At 42.1% G+C, this 21,551-nt stretch overlaps 1 protein-coding gene across 1 annotated transcript in view; it reads right to left on the bottom strand.

The window, feature by feature from the left end:
• Positions 1–17,037: 17,037 nt before the first annotated feature.
• Dgat2l6 (diacylglycerol O-acyltransferase 2 like 6) overlaps positions 17,038–21,551 on the bottom strand; it is a 30,885-nt gene continuing 26,371 nt past the window's right edge. Inside the window, exons 6-8 of the mRNA XM_052733458.1 lie at positions 20,229–20,403; positions 17,986–18,197; positions 17,038–17,559 (exon numbers count right to left, since the gene is read on the bottom strand). Of these exons, the coding sequence (XP_052589418.1) occupies positions 17,405–17,559; positions 17,986–18,197; positions 20,229–20,403 (542 nt within the window). The 3' untranslated portion in view covers positions 17,038–17,404. The remainder of the gene's footprint in view (positions 17,560–17,985; positions 18,198–20,228; positions 20,404–21,551) is intronic.

Below are 21,551 nucleotides of genomic sequence, written 5' to 3'. Positions count from 1 at the left end.
AAGAGCTTAGTTTCTCAGCCTTTCCAGCATTGGTTCTAGAGAGACAAGTCATAAACAATGATAAAAACATATATGTCTAATCTGGTAGAGAAGTTAGCTGATATGACTGGATTCTTCCAAGGTTCCACCTTTCTATTATAAGATACGGTATACCTTCCACAATCACTGTAGCTGCTGGGAGGGAGTGGCTGTCTGTCACTGTAGGGTACTGGGAAATTATATCATCTTTTATTGTACTTGACTTGTTTTAAAACATAAGCTTTGTGTATGGATTATTCAGCTAATGGGAGTGAGGAAAACCTTATCATGCCCCAACACTATGATTTGTTTACATGCAGGAGTCAGGAAAACTAAGCTAAGCTGGAGGTGGAAAACACCAATGTCTTTAGGGACCAGAGGTACTAGAAATGAAGGAACTAACTGACAGTCTTAAGGGATGATAGGAGGGTGATGACCCAGAGAGATGCTGCTAAAGGCCTTCCAACTTTTTTATTTTAAGCAATTTCAAACATACAAGAAAATTAAAAGAATAATATAAGGATTTGTTATTGTTATATCACCAACTACCTAAATTCAGTACTTGCTAATATTATGCATATTTATTTTGCCTCTTTATATGCACATATATACATATGTATGCATGTCTTATTTTTCAGAAGCATTTCTAAGTTTAAAAAGGATGACCATGCTTTCTAAACAAAACAAAACTTCAGATTTGCCCCAAGATTTGTGAACAATGAGGGATGGTTGGGATAGAAGCATAGACATGGGCCGAGTGGTAGTGGCACATGTCTTTAATCCCAGCATTTGGGCAGCAGAGCCTGGCAGATCTCTGTGAGTTCGAGGCCAGCCTGGTCTACAGAGCGAGATCCAGGACAGGTACTAAAATTACACAGAGAAACCCTGTCTTGAAAAAAACAAAAACAAAAACAAAGCAAAACAAAACAAAACAAAAAAACAAAACAAAAAAAAAGAAGCACAGACATGCCTGAACAAGTCCTGATATTCCAGTCAACACTAATGATCTGACATGGAACAAAGTGAACCAGCAGAAACTAACGTGGCCTTTCCAGTTACCTCCCATCCATCTTATTTCTGCAAACTGTATATAAGCCTTTACAAATCTGCTCATGTTGTTCTCTCTTTTTTATTTTATTTGTGCTTTAATGAATGCGTCATGCATATAAAGAGTTAAAAGAAAAATAAGTAAACATATATGTCTCTATCACCAAGAATAAATGTTACTGGATGGGGGGGGGGCTTATCTCAGTGACAGAATGTGAGCCTTGCACATACAAGGCTCTTGGTTTGATAGCCCATACTGTAAAACAAATCCAAAAGGAAAGAAAGTGATAGTGCTAGTAACTTCCAATGCCCTTATTATGCTCTTCCCTCATATGATTGCTCTATCCACCTGCACCACGAGCAACCACTATATCGATGTTTGTCTATTCTTCTGTATCTGTAACTTTATCCCATAGGCATGTAAGTCTCCTAGACAACAGACATTATTTAAGTTTACCTTCATTTGATATAGACATCCCTCAACTTATGATTATTTTACATACTGATAAGCTCACTCTAACTAAAACACATTGTAAGTTAAAATGGATTTAATACCCCTGACCTGCCAAGCATTATAGCCTAGTAACACAGGCTATAAGGTCCTTTTCTTTTTGATTGTGTGGCTCACGGGGAGGGGTGAGTCACTGCCACTGCTAAGTATCACAAAAGAGAATCACTGACCTGGGAAAAGTCTCAAAATTCAAAATACAGATTTTAGTTAATGTGTGTCATTTTGTACTGTCAAAGTTGAAGGACTGCAAGTCAAATCACCATTGAACTCAGTGTCTTTACAGTCAACTTCCTGTCACTGTGTTGAAAGACCTGAGATAACCAGCTTATAGAGAGGAAAGCTTTAGTTTTGCTCCTGGAAAGCTTTAGTTTTGCTCGTGGTTTCAGATGTTTTAATTAATGCTCATTTGGGGGCCTTTGTCACAGTGGGAGAGTGTGGCAGAGAAGACAGACAGGAAGGGGCCAGATTCTCACTAACCCTTTCAAATATCCACTTCAAATGACCTGTGTTCTACCAGGCTCCACCTCCCCTCAGCTCTATCATCTCCCAATACTACTAAACTGAGGATCAAACTTCGGGAGTCATTCTCAGTGAAAACCACCACCCTCAGGATTGTCTGTACACACACATTGACATACTCGCAGGTCTGTAGATAGTTGCTGGCACATAGTAGGTGTTTGAGTTCTTTGTTTCCTAGTTTGTAGATTGCCTTTGCTTTCCTTAAGATTTTTAAGTTCTTAATTTTATTGTTATTAATTTATCAACCCTTTCTTTTCCTTTCCTAAATTTAATTTTTACTTTTTTAGTACTGTATTTACATCATTTCTACCCTCTGCATCACCCACTCCAACCAACTCTTCCTGTGCCCATAACTACTTCTCAAATTCATGACCTCTTCTTTAATTATTATTGTTACACACACACACACACACACACACCCTACTGAGTCAAATTTAGTGTTGCTTATATGTGCATGTGTTTGGAGCTGACCATTTGGGATAATACTTACCTTTGAAGTTTGAATTTTTTGGGTATAATTTCATAAACCCTTTCTCTCACCCTGAGATTATGAAGACTTTTAAACATTATTTCAAAGGTTTGAACTTTTGGTTTTCTTCAAAAAAATAATTTGTAGGTGGAAGTTTCTGTCCTGCAGCTGCTCTCAAATATTCACTCAGAGGCTTAATATTAATTACAAATGCTCAACCGATAGCTCAGGCTTATTACTAACTAGCTCTTACATTTTAAGTTAACCCATATTCCTTATTTACACTCTGCCACGTGGCAGTACCTTTATTAGCATGGCACGTTCATCTCCTGCTCCTTCTGTGTCTGGCTGGCAACTCCTCTGATTCTGCCCTTCTTCCTCCCAGCACTCTCCTAGTCTGGCTCTCCTGCCCAATCTCTTTCTGTCCAGCTATTGGCCAGTCAGCTTCTTTATTAAACTATCACAGTGACATATATTCACACAGTGTAAAGGAATATTCCACAGCAATTATTACTTTAGGGGGACTGAAAAATAACAGGTTAATCTCCACAAAAGTTGGCCTGAGTGCTTCTCAGTCTGTAAGCGGACTGGAGCTCAGCTTCCCGCTCCCTCTGGAAGTGCCTCCCCCTTGATTTCAAGTCAGAACTGAACTTCCATGCTCACCCCCAAACTCTTCACTCTTGATGCCTCATATTTTCTCTAGCTAAGACCTGTTGGGAAGAAGTATGAGGCCAAGGACTTTAGTGCAAAATATTTTATATCTCATTCATCTGTCCAACAAATATTCAAGTATTTACTATGTGCTACCTGTGCTGGGCTTCATAGTACACTAAGTGCGGTGGTTGCGGAAGGGACGTAGACAAAACCCTATGTCTTTACGAAGCTTACGTTGTAGGGAGAGAAGACAGCAACTATCACACAGCACAATATGTCCAATATAGTATAGTAATGCCAAGTGATAGTGTGGACTGGGAGGTAAAATAGGATCAATCAGGCTGAGCAGGATGGAGAACGAGCTGCAGGTTTAGCTAGGTTGATCAGGGAAGACATGTAGGATCTAGAGGAAGAGGTTATCACTGACTGAGGAGACAGCGGCTACAAAGGCTCTATTCATGGAGCAGCACGCGGGCCAGTGTGGTTGGAGTGTAGTGAGCAACAATAAACAGTAGGAAGTTGAGTGAGATCGAGCAGGGGATTCCCTTCATCATGGCCAGTTTGTGAAGAAATAAGTTATCTTGAGTCATCAGTGAATGCTTGTTGAGCCAAAGCAAAGCCCAGGGCTGGGTTTTATTCATTCCCAGGGACTGTTGTTAATGAGATAAAAGCTGCATTTCCCAGTCTCTGAAACCTTCCCCGTGTTGTGTTGTTCCTCTACTTGAGATACCTCTTCTAGCACAGAACCAGCTCAGATTAGAAGCCAGTCACTGGGCTGGGAGGTGGCTGAGTGAAGAGACAGCGTGCTGTGCAAACACGAGGCCCTGAGTTCAGAGCCCAAGAACCCACGTAAAAGGCCTGGAGTGGCAGTGTGTACCTCTGGTCCCTGGACTGGAAACTAGAGACAGGACGAAGCTGGGGGCTTGCTGGTCAGGCAGTCTAGCTCAGTCAGTGAACTCCAGGCTCAGCAAGATGTGCTGTCTTTAAAAACAAGGGGAGCCAGGCATAGTGGCACAGGTCTTTAGTCCCAGCACCCGAGAGGCAGAGGCAGTATGATCTCTGAGTTCGAGGCCAGCCTGGTCTACAGAGCAAGTTCCAGGACAGCCAGGGCTACACAGAGAAACTCTGTCTAGAAAAGCAAACAACAAAACCTCCAGTAAATAAATAAATACGGTGGAGAGTGAAAATTTTCAAAGATTGCGTAGCCGAGGGCTGTCTCAAAAAGGACATTGAAACTGATTACTGAGGAGTAAGGAGTTTATTAGAAAAGTTATTAATACTATCAACAGAGAGACAACAGCATGGTGGGGGTTCCCAGCACTAGAGACAGACAGCTTGGTGGGGTCTCTGAAGACAGGAATCAAAACCTATGTGGCTGAAATGGGGTCTTTTTCTGATACCTTTTTGAGGATGCGGGAGGTTATACAGCAGAAGCCTGCCACCAGGCTCTCTGATTTCCAGGTGGGAGGTAGGAAAGGGTGTGGTGAGCAGGGTGTGCTACTAATCTAATACCCATTTTAATGTAAACTCACTTCTCAGACGACAGATTCTGGCTCCCAGAAATCAAATCGGTAAGCTAGGGACTCACAGGCACTGCCTTAATAGGGTGCCTGTCAACATCTGTGAAAGGGAGAGCTGCCTCAAGTACCTTGGCCTTAGCAGCAGCTGGATCCTACCATTACATTCTTACAGAGAGCAATACAGGAATACACTGCCTGATGTTGACCGCTGGCCTCCACATAGGCCTGTATACCTACACACACACACACACACACACACACACACACACACACACACACACCCCAAGGCACACACACACAAAAGAAAAATGAAAAAAGAAGCCACTCGTCTCGACTCCTAGTTGCAGTGATGTGAGCCCATTTGAATGAGCCCATTTGTAGTAGAATGATTTTGTAACAGCTCCTTTGAATGTATTTTGTTTCTGTGTTATGAGTGGTAGCTCCGCTCTGGGGCTGGGCTGTCTCACTTTATGGTCTCATTTTATCGGCAGGACCCAAACTGGCTGTATCACAACTCTCTAGACCACTGTAGTAGTTTCCATGCTTTAGTCTTTGTCTCTTTAAATTTCATTTTCTACAGGCAGTTAGAGGAAGGCTTGTAAACTGAGTCGGTTTTCGCCATTTCCCCACTCAAAATCTCTCCAGGGATGAGGATTATTTCTAGATGACGACGTGGAGAACTTCTCAGGACGTTTTTTTTTTCTTGTTGTTTTAGTTCTTGAGACAAGGTCTCACTATGTAGGCCAGATTGCACTTGAACTTGTGATCCTCCTGTCTCGGCTTCTTGAGTGCTGTTGGGACTTAGGTGTGTACCGTTATGCTCAGCCCTCTAGGATATGTTTAAGTAAAAAAAAGTATGATACAATATAGCATATAAAGGCTACATTTTGTGCAAGAAGAGGTAAATTGGAATATGTACATATTCACATACACATAAGAAATGTGTGTATATGTATTAGAGTTTGTATATACACACAAATTTGTATATGAACAAATTCCTATGAATATATATGTACACACACATTCACACATACATAGATTTTTTTTTAACTGCTAAAAGAAACTTAAAAGGAATAAAACACCAAATTAACAAAGACAGCTGAGGGGAGTGAGTGGAAGGGAACTAGGTAGGGGGATATTATTGGAAATGAGACTTTTCTGAATATACTTTGCTACATCAGTAATAAGTGTGGAGAGAATGACAGAACTAGAAAAACATTATTGTACAATCTCCGAAGAAGCAACAGTGTCAGCAATGAATGGTCATTATTATGACTGCTAAAATCACGAGGTGAAAGGTTTCTTTGGAATGTCACAATGAAAAGTGTCAGCGTGGATGGTGACTTACACTTGTAATCCCAGCACGTGGGAGGCTGAGGTGGGAACACTGGGAGTTTGAGGTCATCCTGGGCCTTATAGCAAGTTTAAATCTAGTCTGGGATACATGAGAACTTGTCTCAAAAAAAAAAAAAAAAAGGAAAGAAAGGAAGACAGACTTATACCATTAGCATCTGCACTACTGATGAAAATCTTAGAGTATCTAAAGAGATAACTCTGTGCTTCCTTGGATGAACCTGAATCTACAAGCCTCCAGCTGACTTTATTTTGCAGAAATAGGGAAAATAAATGAACAAGTTAAAATACACCACAAGGAGGCAAACAGACAAATCAGGAATATAGGACTTGTTTTTATAGAGCAAGGATGTAGGTTTGTTTTTTGTATTTTTGTTTTTTCAAGAAATCACTGATATGAACAAAGCGGAGTGAAACAACCTGGACAGATAGTTTATAGGACACCATACCCCACCTGGGAAAAAAGGTTTAAAGGCAACCGTAACAACTCAACGAGTGTCATAGTACATGGAGAAATGGTTGGTTTTTGTTAGGTGTGACAATAGCTTTATTTTTATTGTAAGAAAATGTATCGATTGTATTTTTAGATGTCATATACAGAAGGATGGACAAGCTAGAGCAAGTGAGAACAGTAAAATTTGGCTAAGTGCTGAATTCAGGTGACTAAGGAGATTTATTATCCTATTCTCCCTACTTTGATATATGTTAAAAAGCTTTCACTTCCATTCCTTATTTAGATAAGAAAACATATCCAAAGTCACGCTGGGGTCGAGGAGGTCCGACTTGATCAGGCCTCCATTTACCTCTGTCCGACCTTCTGGTCCATTCCTCTCCTATTTAGTCTGTTCCAGTTACTATCTGTCTGTTCCCTGAAAGTTTCACGGCAAGCAGACTGTCCTGGGTATTTTGATCCCCCTGCCTGGACTATCCTTCCCCTGGAGTGAGCAGGACTATGTCCTCCCATTCAGATCTCTGTTCAAGTAATATATTGCTGGGGGACTCTCTTAACTGCTATAGCTAAAATGTGATTCCCTGCCACCTTACGAATCACTCATTAAACTTTCTTAAATTTTCTTCATGGCAGTAACCAATAGTAACACGATAGTGCTGCTTTCTTGTCTGCCGGTCCAGTTAGAGCTGGTCCTTATTTCATTTCAGCTACCAGCCCAGCATCCCGACCAGTGCCTGCCACATAGTGGGAATTCTGGAATTCTGTATTAGAAGAGTGTATGAGAGCTTGAAGACATGACGCACCACACCAGGAACACAGTGTGCCGGCCTGACCTCTGTATGTCATATGGTATGGGCGATCTTGGGGATAAAGATAAGGCATCTAGCAGCAAACTCTGCTTGTCTTCAGGGAGGATTTGTTTGCACAGATGCTTTGGTGCTATTGCACGGCTGACCCTCCCGGCAGCCAGGTTTGTAAAGGGGGTGGAGTTCTCCTCCAGTTATCAGCCTAACCGCTGCTTCCTGGCTCACCCAGTTCCTGTCCCAGGCCATGCCTAAGATCTATTTTCTTCTGGTAACTATGGTAAACAAGAAAGCTGGTTGTTGAGAAAAGCTCTATCAGGTCTTGGTGAGTCATACTACAGGCCCTAAATGCCTTTTTTATTCTTCCTTAGACAGTATGTCTGAAGATTGTGGTGTGGAGATTTATGCTCTGGATAGTTTTCTCCATGACAGTCTTCTGTCAGGGGACTGGTAGTAAGTCTGAAGGCCTCTTTTAACAAGGAACTCTGCCCCTCCCCCATCCACTTTCCCTCTATACTTTCTCCACTGTCCAGCTTCATCCTTTCATGTTCTGCAGTCACAGGACAGAATTCAACTGGGGCCTTTTGCACCCTAGGGATACCTGGGCAGAGACTCCATTCAACTCTTTTGAGCTCCACACATTCTAAAGGATATTAGCCAATAATTGTGCTGCATGCTTGGGTAATAGCATTGTGTCACTGAAATTTAGAACAAGGATGTCACAATTTCCTGATGAGTGTTGTCAAGGGCTTTCTTTATTACCCCCAGAACCTTCCAAGTGCATTTCAGATATTTTTAATGTTACACGTTTGTTTTTCAGAAGTGAACCCGGCAAGGGGCAACTTGCTTTTGCAAAAGACATTAAAGAATATCAGAGTAAAAAAGTATACATCTCATAAAGCAACAGCAATCTAAGAAATATTATATAGCTATTAAAGAAAATCTTAAGCAGTTGGGGAGGTAAAGTGCTTGATTAACAAGCATGAGAAGCTGAGTTGGATCCCCAGCCCCCATATAAAAAGCCAGGCAGCAAGTGTCTGTTATGTCAGAGCTGTGAAGGTGAGACAGGAGGATATCTGGAGTGGCCAGCTAGCCAGCCTGGCTAAATTGCTAATAATTCTAGGCCTTGCTTTGTATTTCTATGCACTAGGAAACAAAATGTTCAGTTTGGTTTCATTGATACTTCCTTGCAAATAACAGCCGTCTTCTTGGCCGATTTCTATTAACCTTGCCAGAAGGCCAGTGATCTCTGCTGGTGTCTGTGGATACTTTTCCTCGGTTTTGATATTCTACCCAACAAGTAGCTGTCACACTAGATGAAACGCCTTCCTGTGATAGCTCACCCTGCTTATTTTTATGTGCAAAGAGAAACAATGTTTTTGCCAAAACAGTTGCTTGGCTCATTATCTGCTAGTTGAGTCCAGAATCAAAGGAGTGTATTTCAGTGCTATCATAACTTTTGTTGATGTTTTAAATATAGTTGACATTTCTCATATATTGGAAAATTGAAAAGTTGTTCAATTTGAAGGAAACTGACCAAAATAACTGAAGAATATTGTAAAGGGGTCAGATTTCATGACCTCCCCCATTTCAGATTTTCAGTGGCTTCCTAAAGTAACTAGGAACAGGGCCTGGGGAGATGGGTCAGTTGTTAACAGCACATACTGGTCAGCTCACTGTAACTCCAGCTCCAGGGGACCTGATATCTCTGGCCTCCTGGGGAACCACCACCATACACATGCACACATACCCACATACACTTATACATAATTAAAATAAGAAAATAAATCTTTATGAAATAACTTAGACTACCATCCCAAGCACTTGCCCAGACCCTATGTAAATTGACACCTGCTTTCCCTAGCCCTAAACCAGTCTCCTCCCTCTAGTTCTCCTGTAAACATTGATGTTATCAGCACAAACCAGACTTTGAGCCTCACTGTGAGGATTTTACTTGTGAGAAAAAAGGATTGCCTATAAATGTAACTGTTGCTTTCTTATTTCTTATTCTATTCACACAGACTCACTCTCTCTCTCTTTCTCTCTCTCTCTCTCTCTCTCTCTCTCTCTCTCTCTCTCTCTCTCTCACACACACACACACACACACACACACACACACACACACACACACACTGTGGCCACAATTAGAAAAAAAGTGTAAATAATTGTATTGACAGACATATTCTCTCTCTCTCTCTCTCTCTCTCTCTCTCTCTCTCTCTCTCTCTCTCTCTGTGTGTGTGTGTGTGTGTGTGTGTGTGTGTGTGTGTGTGTGTGTGTAAGCTCATGTGTGGGTGTGCACATTTGTGCGCACATATGTGGAGGCCAGATCTCTTGCAGGCCTGGTGTTGGTAACCATAGTTGCTGCGATTTCATGAGTACAATGGCCATGCTGTGTTCAGAAGACAGTGTCTCACAATATTCCCTCCAATCCTCTGGCTCTTACATGTTTCCTCTCCTCCACAGTGTTCTCTGAGCCTTGAGGACAGGGGTGAGGAGGATGCCTGTTTGGGACTAAATGCTCAACAGTCACTCATTCTTACACCATGTGTCTACATTATCTGCTGCCTGTGACAAAAGCAAACTTCTCTTACGAAGACTGGAGCAGTTCTAAAATCTGTGGGTATAAATGTTAAGTATTTGTAAGGTAGTCTGACAACATCTTCATTTAGCAAACCAACAGTAGTTAATTCTCTGCTGAGATCTATGAGCTTTTGACTTGGTTTATGGTGCCAGGCATGAATTCCCTCCTATGGAGTTGGATTCAAATCTAATCAGAAATATGCATGCCACTTTTGCAACAGTAGGTGTATCTTGACTGGCAGGTCAGTATTGTTATAGCATGCCGGATACAGCACTGAGTAAGAGCATTGATGATTTTTGCCCCCCAGTGGCCTGCATAGCATCTTTCAACAAGCCAACAGAAAGGAAGTTTCCAGGTTAGTTCTATGTTGACTTTGACTTTTCTTTGTCCTGAAACCCAAGTTTTTGGTGTCTTCAGCAATAGGTTTTTTTGTTTGTTTGTTTGTTTTGTTTTGGCTTTTTGAGACAGGGGTTCTCTGTGTCTGGAACTCACTCTGTAGACCAGGCTGGCCTCGAACTAACAGAGATCTGCCTGCCTCTGCCTCCCGAGTGCTGGAATTAAAGGCGTGCACCATGCCACCACTGCTCGACTCCAGCAATAGGTTCTTATCATCTAGTTCTGGTGGCAAGCAACAGCAAGAGCCCATATTGCTTGGGCAGGGGCCCTCTGACCAACTGCTCATAGGAAGTGTTCCATGTATGGCACTGAGATTTTGTTTAATAAACCATGATTTCTTGTAGCAGCATTATCCACCTATCCAGGGTACCTACATTCAAACTCCTTTAAAAAATACATATATGTATATATTAATATATATATATTTAACTGGATCATAATATAATTTTTAATTTTACTCTAGTTTACATTTTTTAAAAAGTCTGAGTAAGCCTTGACTACGAGGTCCAGGTCCAGACATTTCAGCTTCAGAGATCATATTTTGGGCAAGTGGCTGTTGATCCTGAAAACCGTTCAGCTCTCTCACAGGGGGAATTCTGTGATAAAGAACTGAGAGGTCAGTTAATGGCCCTTGTCTGCAATATCTAATGCTTAAACTTCTGAGTGTGCCAAGAGCAGTTGCCTTTCACATTAATTTATATATATATATATATATATATATATATATATATATATATATATATATATGAATTAGCTTACAAACATATGGGTTTCCATAGGCTTTTCATACAGCCTTAGCTTTGGCTAACTGTCTCCCAACCCCTCCTCTCAAGTGTCTGCTCCTCTTTACATCCCATCCTATCCCCACTTAAATCTTTCTGTCCCCAGTAGCCCCTTCTTCTTTCTTCTCTCCCTGTACCTCATCCCCATCTCTGCTTAAACCCTTCTAGAGATCTTTTTTGCTGTCATGAAAGTGTGTCCTAATTCTAGCACTTCTAATAATTTAGTTATTATTGTTTCTTTTTATTTACTTACTTTAATTTTATATATGAGTGTTTTGTATGCATCTATGTGAGTGCACCACATGCATGCAGAGTCTGTGGAGGCCAGATGAGGGCGTCAGGTCTCCTGGAATTGGAGTTGCAGACAGTTGTGAGCTTTCATGTGGATGCTGGGGACTGAACCCGGGGCTTCTATAGGAACATCAAGTGCTCTTAAAATCCAAGCCATCTCTTCAGCCCACATTTAAGTATTTTTATCATTATTTTAGCATATAATAAAATATTAGGGGTTGGAGAAATGGCTCAGTGGTTAAGAGCATATATTGCTCTTTCAAAGGACCCGAGTTCAGTTGCCAGCACCCATGTTGGGTGGTTCACAACTACCTGTAAATTCAGCTCCAGGTCTCTAGGTGATCCAGTTACCTCTTCTGATTTTTGTGGGCCCCCAGCACTAACATGACATACACAACCCCCACACAAAAATATTTTTAAAATATATTAGAGAGTCCTGTATAGTGGTGCACTCTGTAATCACAGCTCCTTAGAGGCCAAGGCAGGAGAATCACAAGTTCAAGGCCTACCTGGATTATAGAATGAGTTCCAGGCCAGAATGGGAAACTTTGTGAAATCCGGTCTCAAAATCAACAGTAAAAAGAGGGCTGGGGCTCAGTGGGAGGGCACTTGCTTAGCTTGTGAGAGGCCTGAAGTTAAATCCCCAGTATAAAAAAATGTGAATTTTTTCTTTGTTAGCTACTATAGAAATTGTTTTCCATATTTCAGTAGTTGAATAAGACCTTACTAGTGATGCAGAATTCTGTAAGGGACTTACCTTTATCAGTGTATATTAATTGTATAAAATAATGCATTTCATTGTAACATCTTCATACATATACATGCTATTCTTCTTCCATCTTCTGCCTCTGCCTCTGGGATTAAAGGTATGTGCCACCACCACAGCCCAGTTTTAAGGGGATTCTGAATTCAATTTATTCTTACCTTGTTTGAAATGCTTACATGTTAATTTATAAGTGATATTGTTCTATGGCATCCCTTTTGGCACGTGTGCTGTTTTTGTTTCAGATTGGCTCCACCATTAGTGAAAACACGTGAAAGAGTAGCTATCTTTTTTTTTTTGTGAGACAGGGTTTCTCTGTGTAGCTTTGCGCCTTTCCTGGAACTCACTTTGGAGACCAGGCTGGCCTCGAACTCATAGAGATCCGCCTGCCTCTGCCTCCCGAGTGCTGGGATTAAAGGCATGTGCCACCACCGCCTGGCAAGAGCAGCTATCTTAGTGGCCTTCTTTGGGGTAGTTACTTTGGTTCTATTGTTCTGGATCATACTTTGTACATAATCAAAACTGGATTGATTCCTCGTACCTTATACAACAATTAATGAAAGACAAATAATGGGATTAAATATAGAGCATAAGACATGATATTTTTAAGGGAAAACATACCTAAGAGAAAATTTTGACAGCCTAGAACTCAGTGAAGTTCATAGACAAGACACCAAGAGCAAGATGTTTCTAGAAGGCTGAAGAGTGACTCTTACAAAGATGGCCATATGCTATGGAATAATCCTCTTGTACACTGTAACAATTTGTTACTTGAATTGGTTTAATAAAACTCTGATCAGCCAGTAGCCAGGCAGGAAGTATAGGTGGGGCAACCAAACTAAGGATGATGGGAGGGAGAAGGGCAGAGTCAGGAGTCACCAGTCAGACACAGAAGGAGCAGGAGATGAATATGCCATGCTAATAAAGGTACCACTATGTGGCAGAGCATAAGTAAGGAATATGGGTTAACTTAAAATATAAGAGCTAGTTAGTAATAAGCCTGAGCTATTGGCTGAGCATTTATAATCAATATAAGCCTCAGAGTGGTTATTTGGGAATAAGCAGTCAAAACAAGAAACTTCCATTTACAGCCATACCCTGATCCTTGGAAACGGTGAACCAGCACCTTCCCTAAAGACACATTGTAGAAGTGATTCACTTAAAAATCTGGAGATTATCCAGGATCTTCTGTGTGGAGATCATATGCGTTACCATGTGTGTTATCACATGGGTTCATAGAACATAAAGACAGAAAGATCAGAGTTAGAAGGAGATCTGATGACAATGGCAGAGGTGGAGTAATGTCTCTGCTAGAAGAAAGCCAAGAGCTGAGAAATGCAGACAGTCATTAGAAAGGAGAGACAAGGGAATAAATAGATCTTCCCTAGAGCACCCAGAAAGAATAAAGCAACATCTTAATTCTATCTCAGTGACATCCATTCTGGCCTTCAAGACTAGCAGATTAGTTGTTTTAAAGGTCGCCAAAGCTGGGCATGGTGGCCCATGCCTGTAATCTCAGCAGGTGGGTCTCTGTGAGTTTGGAGCCAGACAGATCTATATAGTGAGCTCCAGGCCAGCCAGAGGATAAAGAGTAAGATCCTGTTTCAAAAAATAGAGTCACCAAGTTGGTAGCAATTAATAGCAGTTTCAATAAGGAAGCTCATTCAATTCATGCAAGAGAAAAAAAGTTCATAAGTGGGCTTCAACAAAACTGATTTTTTTTGTAAAAGGCCCCATTAAAATGTTGAAAAGAGGGCTGGAGAGATGGCTCAGCTGTTAAGAGCACTGACTGCTCTTCCAGAGAGCCCAGGTTCAATTCCCAGCACCCACATGGCAGCTAAACAACTATCTGTAACTCCAAGATCTGACACCCTCACACATACATACATGCAGACAAAACACCAGTGCACATAAAGTAAAAGTAAATTATTTTTTAAAATGTTGAAAAGAAGTTTGATGTCGTGAAGCACACCTGTTTTCCCAGCATTTGGGGGGGGGGGGGGGGCTGAGACAAGGAAGACTGCATAGCAAGGTTCTTCATCTAAAAAGTTGAAAAGACAATGCACAGACTAGGAAAAAATATCTACAAGCCATATGTCCATTGAGCAAATAGTATCTAGAATTTATAAAGGACCCACAAAACTCGGTATTGAAGAACAAATCTATGGGCTAACAAGCTGGCTCAGAGAATAAAAGCAAGTGCTGTACAAGCCTGACAACCTGAGTTTGAGCCCCAGAACCACCTAGAGTGGGCGGAACTGACTCCTACACCACACACACACACACACACACACACACACACACACACACACACACACTAAGACAGTGTCTTTCAGTGAATAAATGGTTAAACAACTGTGGCACAATCAGGCCATGGAACAATTACTGCTCAGTTAAAGGAAGGCTACTTTGATACATGGTAACTTAGATCTTTAAGCCATTGTGCTTAGTGAAAAGAGCAGATCTCAAAAGATTATACATTATATGACCCACTTGCATATCATCCTTGAAATGACAAAGCTTTAGAGATGGAGAAGACAGTAGTAGGGGACAATAGTAAAGGTGGTATTTTATTGGATAATATGGGGTCATTTCTCTGTTGTGATCAAACAGTTCTATATTATGATGGACATAATGACTACACTAATCTATAGAGAGAGCCAAGTTGTGCACATACATGTGCTCACAGACACAAAATATGCATGTGAATATAGTGAAAACAGAATAAGGCCTAGTTAACAATATTGTACCATGTTAATTGCCTATTTTGATATTACACTACATTTCTATAAGATATCATCATTGCAGGAAGCCAGACCAATGTTCAAGGGATTCTACTCTTGTGACTTTTGGTGAATTGACAAGTTATTTTAAAGTAAAAAGCATTAAAATTTTACTGTGATTATTTTTCCTTTAAGACTCTTTTTTATTTTTTGCCACTAATTGGGATTGAACCCAGAACCTCATAAAACTAGTCAAGCACTGTTCTATTGAGCTACATCTCATCCCCCAGCGGCAATACTTTTCCTTAAATAGGCCTCTTTCTTTGAGACAGAATTCACACAACATAAAATTCATCATTATATGAGAGATTAAGTCAGGAAGATCATGGATTCAGAGCTATCCTAGACTACATAATGAAGTCTTTCTCAATAAAGCCAAACCTTTTTTTTTTTTTTTGGTAGTTTTGGTTCCTTTCCTGGATCTCACTCTGTAGGCCAGGCTGGTCTTGAACTCACATAGATCCACCCACCTCTGCCTCCTGAGTGCTGGGATTAAAGGCGTGCACCACCGCCACCCGGCAAAGCCAAACATTTTTAATGGAGAAAAAAATAGGCTAAAACTTTAGAACTTTTAAACTAAGATTCACCATAGCTTGCTGAGCCTGCTTTCTGATAGCACCCAGGACCACCAGGCCAGGAATGGTACCAACTACAGTGAACTGGGCCCTCCCACATCAACCATTAATCAAGAAACTGCTACTTATAGGCTATTGCTAGAAGTCTTAGCTTGGGTCATCCATGTAGATTCCTGGGAGATTCCCTTGCACCAGATTTTTACCTAACCCCAAAATGACCTCCCTTTCCAGTATTCTCTTTCAGTACTCTCCCTCCCCACCCTGATCACTCATATTCCTATCCCCACCTGCCTTATAAAATCTCTTCTATTTCCCCTTTCCAGGGATATCCAGGTGTCCCCCCATGAACCCTCCTCATTACTTAGTCTCTCTGGGTCTGTGAACTGTAGCATGGTTATCCTTTATTTTACAGCTAAAAACCACTTATGAGTGAGTACATACCACGTTGTCTTTCTGGGTCTGGGTTACCTCACTCAGGATGATTTTTTTTCTAGTTCCATCCATTTGCTTTCAAATATCCCGGTGTCCTTGTTTTTAACAGCTGAGTAGTACTACATTGTGTAAATGTACCACATTTTCTTTATCTAGTCCTCAGTTGAAGGACAGCTAGGTTGTTTCCAGGTTCTGAATATTACAAATAAAGGTGCTATGAATATAGTTGAGCATGTGTCCTTGTGGTATGATTGAGCATCCTTTGGGTATATGTCCAAGAGCGACATAGCTGGGTCTTGTGGTAGGTTGATTCCCAGTTTTCAGAGAAACCACAACACTGACTTTCAAAGTGGCTGTACAAGTTTGCAATCCCACCAGCAATGGAGGAGGGTTCCCCTTGCTCCACTTGTTCCACATCCTTGACAGTATGAGCAGTTATTTGTGTTTTTGATCTTAGTTATTCTGATAGGTGTAAGATGGTATCTCAGAGTTGTTTTGATTTACATTTCTCTGATGATTAAGGGTGTTGAATATCTCCTTTAGTGTTTCTCTGCTGTTTGATTTTTTTTGAGAATTCTCTGTTTAGATCTGTACCTCATTTTTTAGTTGGATTATTTGGTTTGTTGATACCTAGTTTCTTTTTTTTAAAATTTATTTACGTGCATTGGTGTTTTGCCATTGGTGCCCGGTCCCCTGGAACTGGAATTACAGATAGTAATTCCATGAGCTGCCATGTGGGTGCTGGGAATTGAACCTGGGTCCTCTGGAAGAGCAGTCAATGCTCAACCACTGAGCCATCTCTCCAGCCTAATACCTAGTTTCTTGAGTTCCTTATATATTTTGGACATCAGTCCTCTATCAGATGTGGGGTTGGTGAAGATTTTTCCCCATTTTGTAGGCTGTTGTTTTGTCTTATTAATGGTGTCCTTTGCCTTACAGAAACTTTTAAATTTCATGAGGTCCCATTTATTGTTGATCTTAGTGCCTGTGCTATTGGTGTTCTGTTCAGAAAGTTGTCTCCTGTGCCAAAGCGTTTATTTCTCACTTTTGTTGGTGGAAGTTTCTGTTCCACCAACAACTCCCAAATACCCAGCAGCCACTTCCCAAATTACCACACAGAAGTTTATATTAATTATAACTGCTCAGCCATTAGCTCAGGTTTATTACTGACTAGCTCTTACACTTAAATTAACCCATGATTCTTATTTATGTTTAGCCATGTGGCTTGGTACCTTTCCTCAGTTCTGCCTTGTCATCTTGCTCCCTCTGTGTCTGGCTGGTGACTCCTGATTCAGCCTTCCTCTTCCCAGCATTCTCTTTATCTGCTTACCCCGCCTATACTTCCTACCCGACTACTGGCCAATCAGCGTTTTATTTATCAGTCAATCAGAGCAACACATATTCACAGCATACAGAATGATATCCCACAGCAGTACAGAGATTCGGATTTGTGTTATATAATTGTCAGCTCCTGGGTCTCAGAGAAGCCATATTCAGCTTTGTGTTGGTCAAACAGCTTGCGCAGGGCACTGATGTAAAGTTCCATGTGCTTTGCCACTGTCTCCTTGTCAGGATCATGGATCTTGGGGACTGGCAGGGGTTCTCCAACTATGGAGGAGAAGAGACAAGTATCAGAGTCCCTACTCCAAGGACACTACCCACACCTCAGTAGGGGAGCACATTCCCACAGTCTCTGGGGCTGTTCCCCTCTCTTCACTCTTTCCCTTTGTTCTGGATTGCGTTCTCTGGTCACTCACATTTCACCAATGTTCCAGAGAATGAATGCAAGCACAGGAAAGAGGTGAATGAATATACTTGAATAAGGATGTTTCTCTGACAGCAGGTGAGCTCTGGCCCCCCTGTGATGGCCCCAAGTGTTAGCTCTTTGGTTGTCTTTCCTACCCTGCTTTCAGCCGCACCTATTGCCATTCCCTTAGGGTACTCTGGTTGTGAGCCAGATTGCCTGGGGATTGGTGGATGACTTGCGGTGGTAGACCAAGAATTTGAGTGGCCTAGAAAAAGTAGAAAGCTCACCAACGGTGGTAATTGGATGATTGAAAGGCAAAAAGCCCCAGGATCCCCGAGTGAAGCCCCTGCCATGGAAAGTACAGAAATTTAGGCCTAGGATTTTTTTGCCAATTTTCTGGAAGTTTTTTTGGAAGAACCTTAGCCATGTGCCTTCAGGGAAGGTCTCTTGGTTGTAAACCTCATTCTCACCAAAGGTGTAAGAAGGGACAATATATGCCCTGCAAAGAGAGGGACAGCAGAATTAGATCTTCATTGAGGCAAAATCTCCCCCCAGCAACACTCTCTGAGGTGGGAAACATCCCCAACCTCCAAACAATAGGACAAGATTTCAGGCACCCAGACACCCCCAGCCTCGTGTTGTGTTTCATTCCTTCCATACCACTTCCTCCGGTGGAACTTCAGTCTGGCTGCTGGACCTTAGCTCAGGAGACTTAGCACCTTCATTTAGCATCCAGCATGAGCTCCCCAAACTGCACAAGCATGCATGACACTCCTCTCTTGGAAGCTCTCCCAGAGTGCCTCACTGTAGCCCTCACTGCTTAGCACAAGCTCAGTGTCCTGGCCCTTCCTGTGTGGCCAGGTTCCCCAATACTTAAGCACAGTAAGTGTGCCAAGTGTTCTCTCACTTGGTCCGTGGGTTCTACCCCCTCTGCAGTTCTCTCGTTATGGAGCAAATGCCATTCTGCCTTTCAGTACTCTCTTCTAAGCACATCTCCTTAAAGAAATCATTGGTCACCCCTGATTTCCACTGTGTATTTGTCATCCGTCAGCTAGTGCCCCCTTTATCCTGCTTCCCCCACTCCGTAACCCTGCCTCACAGTCCTCTCCTGACCAATCAGAAGTGAAAATCCTGACGGTTCTCATTGAATCCCTGGGGTCTGGTCTAGGGTAGTGCTGTATATATCATCTAGTTCCTCATCGAATGCCTGAGTTTTCACTTTTGTTCGGTTGTTTACTGTGTTGTTTTTGAAGTGCTGGAGATTCAACCCAGAACCTTGCACATGCCAGGTAAGCACTTTATCACTAGAAGGAACCCCAGACCTATAATTTTTTTTTTTAAGCTGGAGACAGGATCTTGCCAACTTCTCCAGGCTTGGAGTTTTGAAATTGTAGTCTTCCTTTTCCAGATTCTAGAGTAAGGGGGATTACAGGCAAGAGCCACAATGTCTGGCTCTTTTCCCATTTTTGTCTGATTGGCAACTCTTACTCTTATTTTAACTTTAGAACAGTTCAGATGTCACTCTCTGATGAAGCCTCCAGTCTGGGCCAAGGTCTTTCTATAAATTGGTGCCCCCATAGCAATTTTTCTATGTCTCCCTTATCATACATCATTTACTCAACACATTTCCATTGAGTTCTTTTTTATGTGCCAGCACTGTTTTAGGTCATGGGGATACACCAGTGAACACAAGGGATGAGGAAAAATCTCCATACTCATGGTGTTTACTAGCAGCGAAGGAGCAGGCAATGGGGAGGAGTGAGGAGTGAAGTTCGGGTAGTGGCTGAAGACCAGTTTCTTCAAGATCTTCTGCTCTGATATGGGAGTCATTGGAGCATTTTGAGATATGATATAACTTGACTCATGGTTACCAGGATCATTCTAGCTACAACTGGAAATAGAATCTTTGAGGCAAGGGAAGCAGGAACAGAAACAGAAAGAGCAGTTCCAAGTATTGAAGTGGTCCAGTAGAGAGATAATGGGTGCTTAGACCATGGGGATGGTAGTTGAGATGGCAAGTAGCTGGATTCTACATATGTTTTGTTATGATATGTGCATGTATTTGTCATCTACATTAGACGGTGAGTCCACAAGCACCTGGTATTGTTTATTCCTGTATTTCAATGTCCCATACTAAGCCTGACACACAGTAGGTATCTGACAGCTGCTGAAAACACTCTCTGGGGGCATCCTCTGAGCATCCATCCCCTGAATACCCAGCCAGTACCTTCACTGCCCTTGGGTGGTTCTCAGGGCCTCCCAGCGAGGAGTTAATACAGAACAAAGCCACTCTCTCCTAGAGCCCCAGACTAATGGACCTTTTTCTGCTCTTCTTTCCCTGACTTCAAGATCTAACCACCAAATGTTTAGAGGTCCAAATACCCCCAAGGCATAATGCGAAGGGTAAAAGGAAGTAATCAGAGGAAAATAGCGGTATCTAGCAGGTTTCCCAGAGAGGGTGTCATTGTAGATAGAGTTACAGAGGGCCTAAGGCACCATGACAAGAGAGTCCTTGAACCTAGGGACCCACCCTGTCTTCAGTGCTAGCTTCACAAAACCTTTATGATTTTTGAGGTAGATTGTGGAGACTCCTGGGCGGCACAAGAGGGCTTCAGAAGCTCCACCCACCACAATGATCACAGCATTGCCTGAGCCTCTCTGCATCAGCTTGTGCTTCAGGGCCAACTCACTCACCGGACATATACCTGTGAAAGCAAAGAGTCAAGTAAGTGTGGAAGAAGGCTTCTCCCAGGTTCTTCCTGCTGCAGACAGTTACCACCTTCTGCCTTTGGTCTTCATGTCTTGGGTTTACCCTAGCCTGAGAAGGTATCTTTAGTGGCAGCTGCTTGCTTGCCTTGGTAGGACTCTCCAGTAAGGGCTATCCTGATTTTCTCCACCTGCTCCCACTCATGGTCTCCTGTCTTCCATATGAACCCGTTCCATTTCTACCCACAGACTGTAGAGCTATCTTTCTCTCTGTCCAGGCTGACCACTCCAGAAACCCTCCAGAGGCATATCTTCTGGAGGTGATCAGGCTAGCCACTACCAGTGTGCTTCCTTCCTAAGAGCAAGCTGCCAAAAGGATCCATTAAGTAGGATTTTGGGTGAGCAGGCAGACCAAGCCAAATTGAAATGTAGATGAACAATGGATTGTGGATGGCATCCTGTTGTTTGACAAAAGCTGCAGATGTTCATCACTTTGAAATCCCATTTTTGCATTGAATTCATCTTCTGTTCTCTATTGGGATGGCAGAATTTGCATCCAAGGTCTAGCCGTTGAGAGAAACACCTGCTACATGGCCATACTAACCTAAGAGGAGAGCTGAAACATCTTCTGGGATTCCCCTCAAGATAAATGTAGCTTACCTTTAGTTTGTCCTCAGTTGTTTTCTGATGTCCAGAAAGATATTCATCCAGAGAGAAAGGAACCTGTCATAGTACCCTGGTTTGAGGCACTGGGAAGTTGTCCTGAATTCTGATGGATAATTGTCCTTTATCCTTTGACATAAGCAAGGATTGAGGGATTCCCAGGAGATGCAGGACATGGACCAAGATTGTATGTACTAACTGGTATGAGAGACTTTATAATAACTTTAAGGTTCCTTGACATGAAAGTTGAAATAAGCCAGTTGTCATCCCAGAAAAGAATCTGGCATGTTTTCCCTGTATTTATGTTTAATATATGGCTTTTACTCTCTTCTTTCCATTTGGGCTTGATTCTGCACTTAGCCTTCTGATTACCCTTTGTAAGGAATCCTGGCAACTTGTGAATGTCTATAACTTCCCCTGCTGCCCAATCAAACTGCCTCTCAGACTTTGTACAGAAACTGATGCTGAGACACATACTCCTGAT

The sequence above is a fragment of the Peromyscus californicus genome, unplaced genomic scaffold, assembly GCF_007827085.1.
Source record: "Peromyscus californicus insignis strain IS unplaced genomic scaffold, ASM782708v3 Scaffold_10__1_contigs__length_136768540, whole genome shotgun sequence".
Lineage (NCBI taxonomy): Eukaryota > Metazoa > Chordata > Mammalia > Rodentia > Cricetidae > Peromyscus > Peromyscus californicus.
This window is presented reverse-complemented; position numbering and strand designations above follow the sequence as displayed.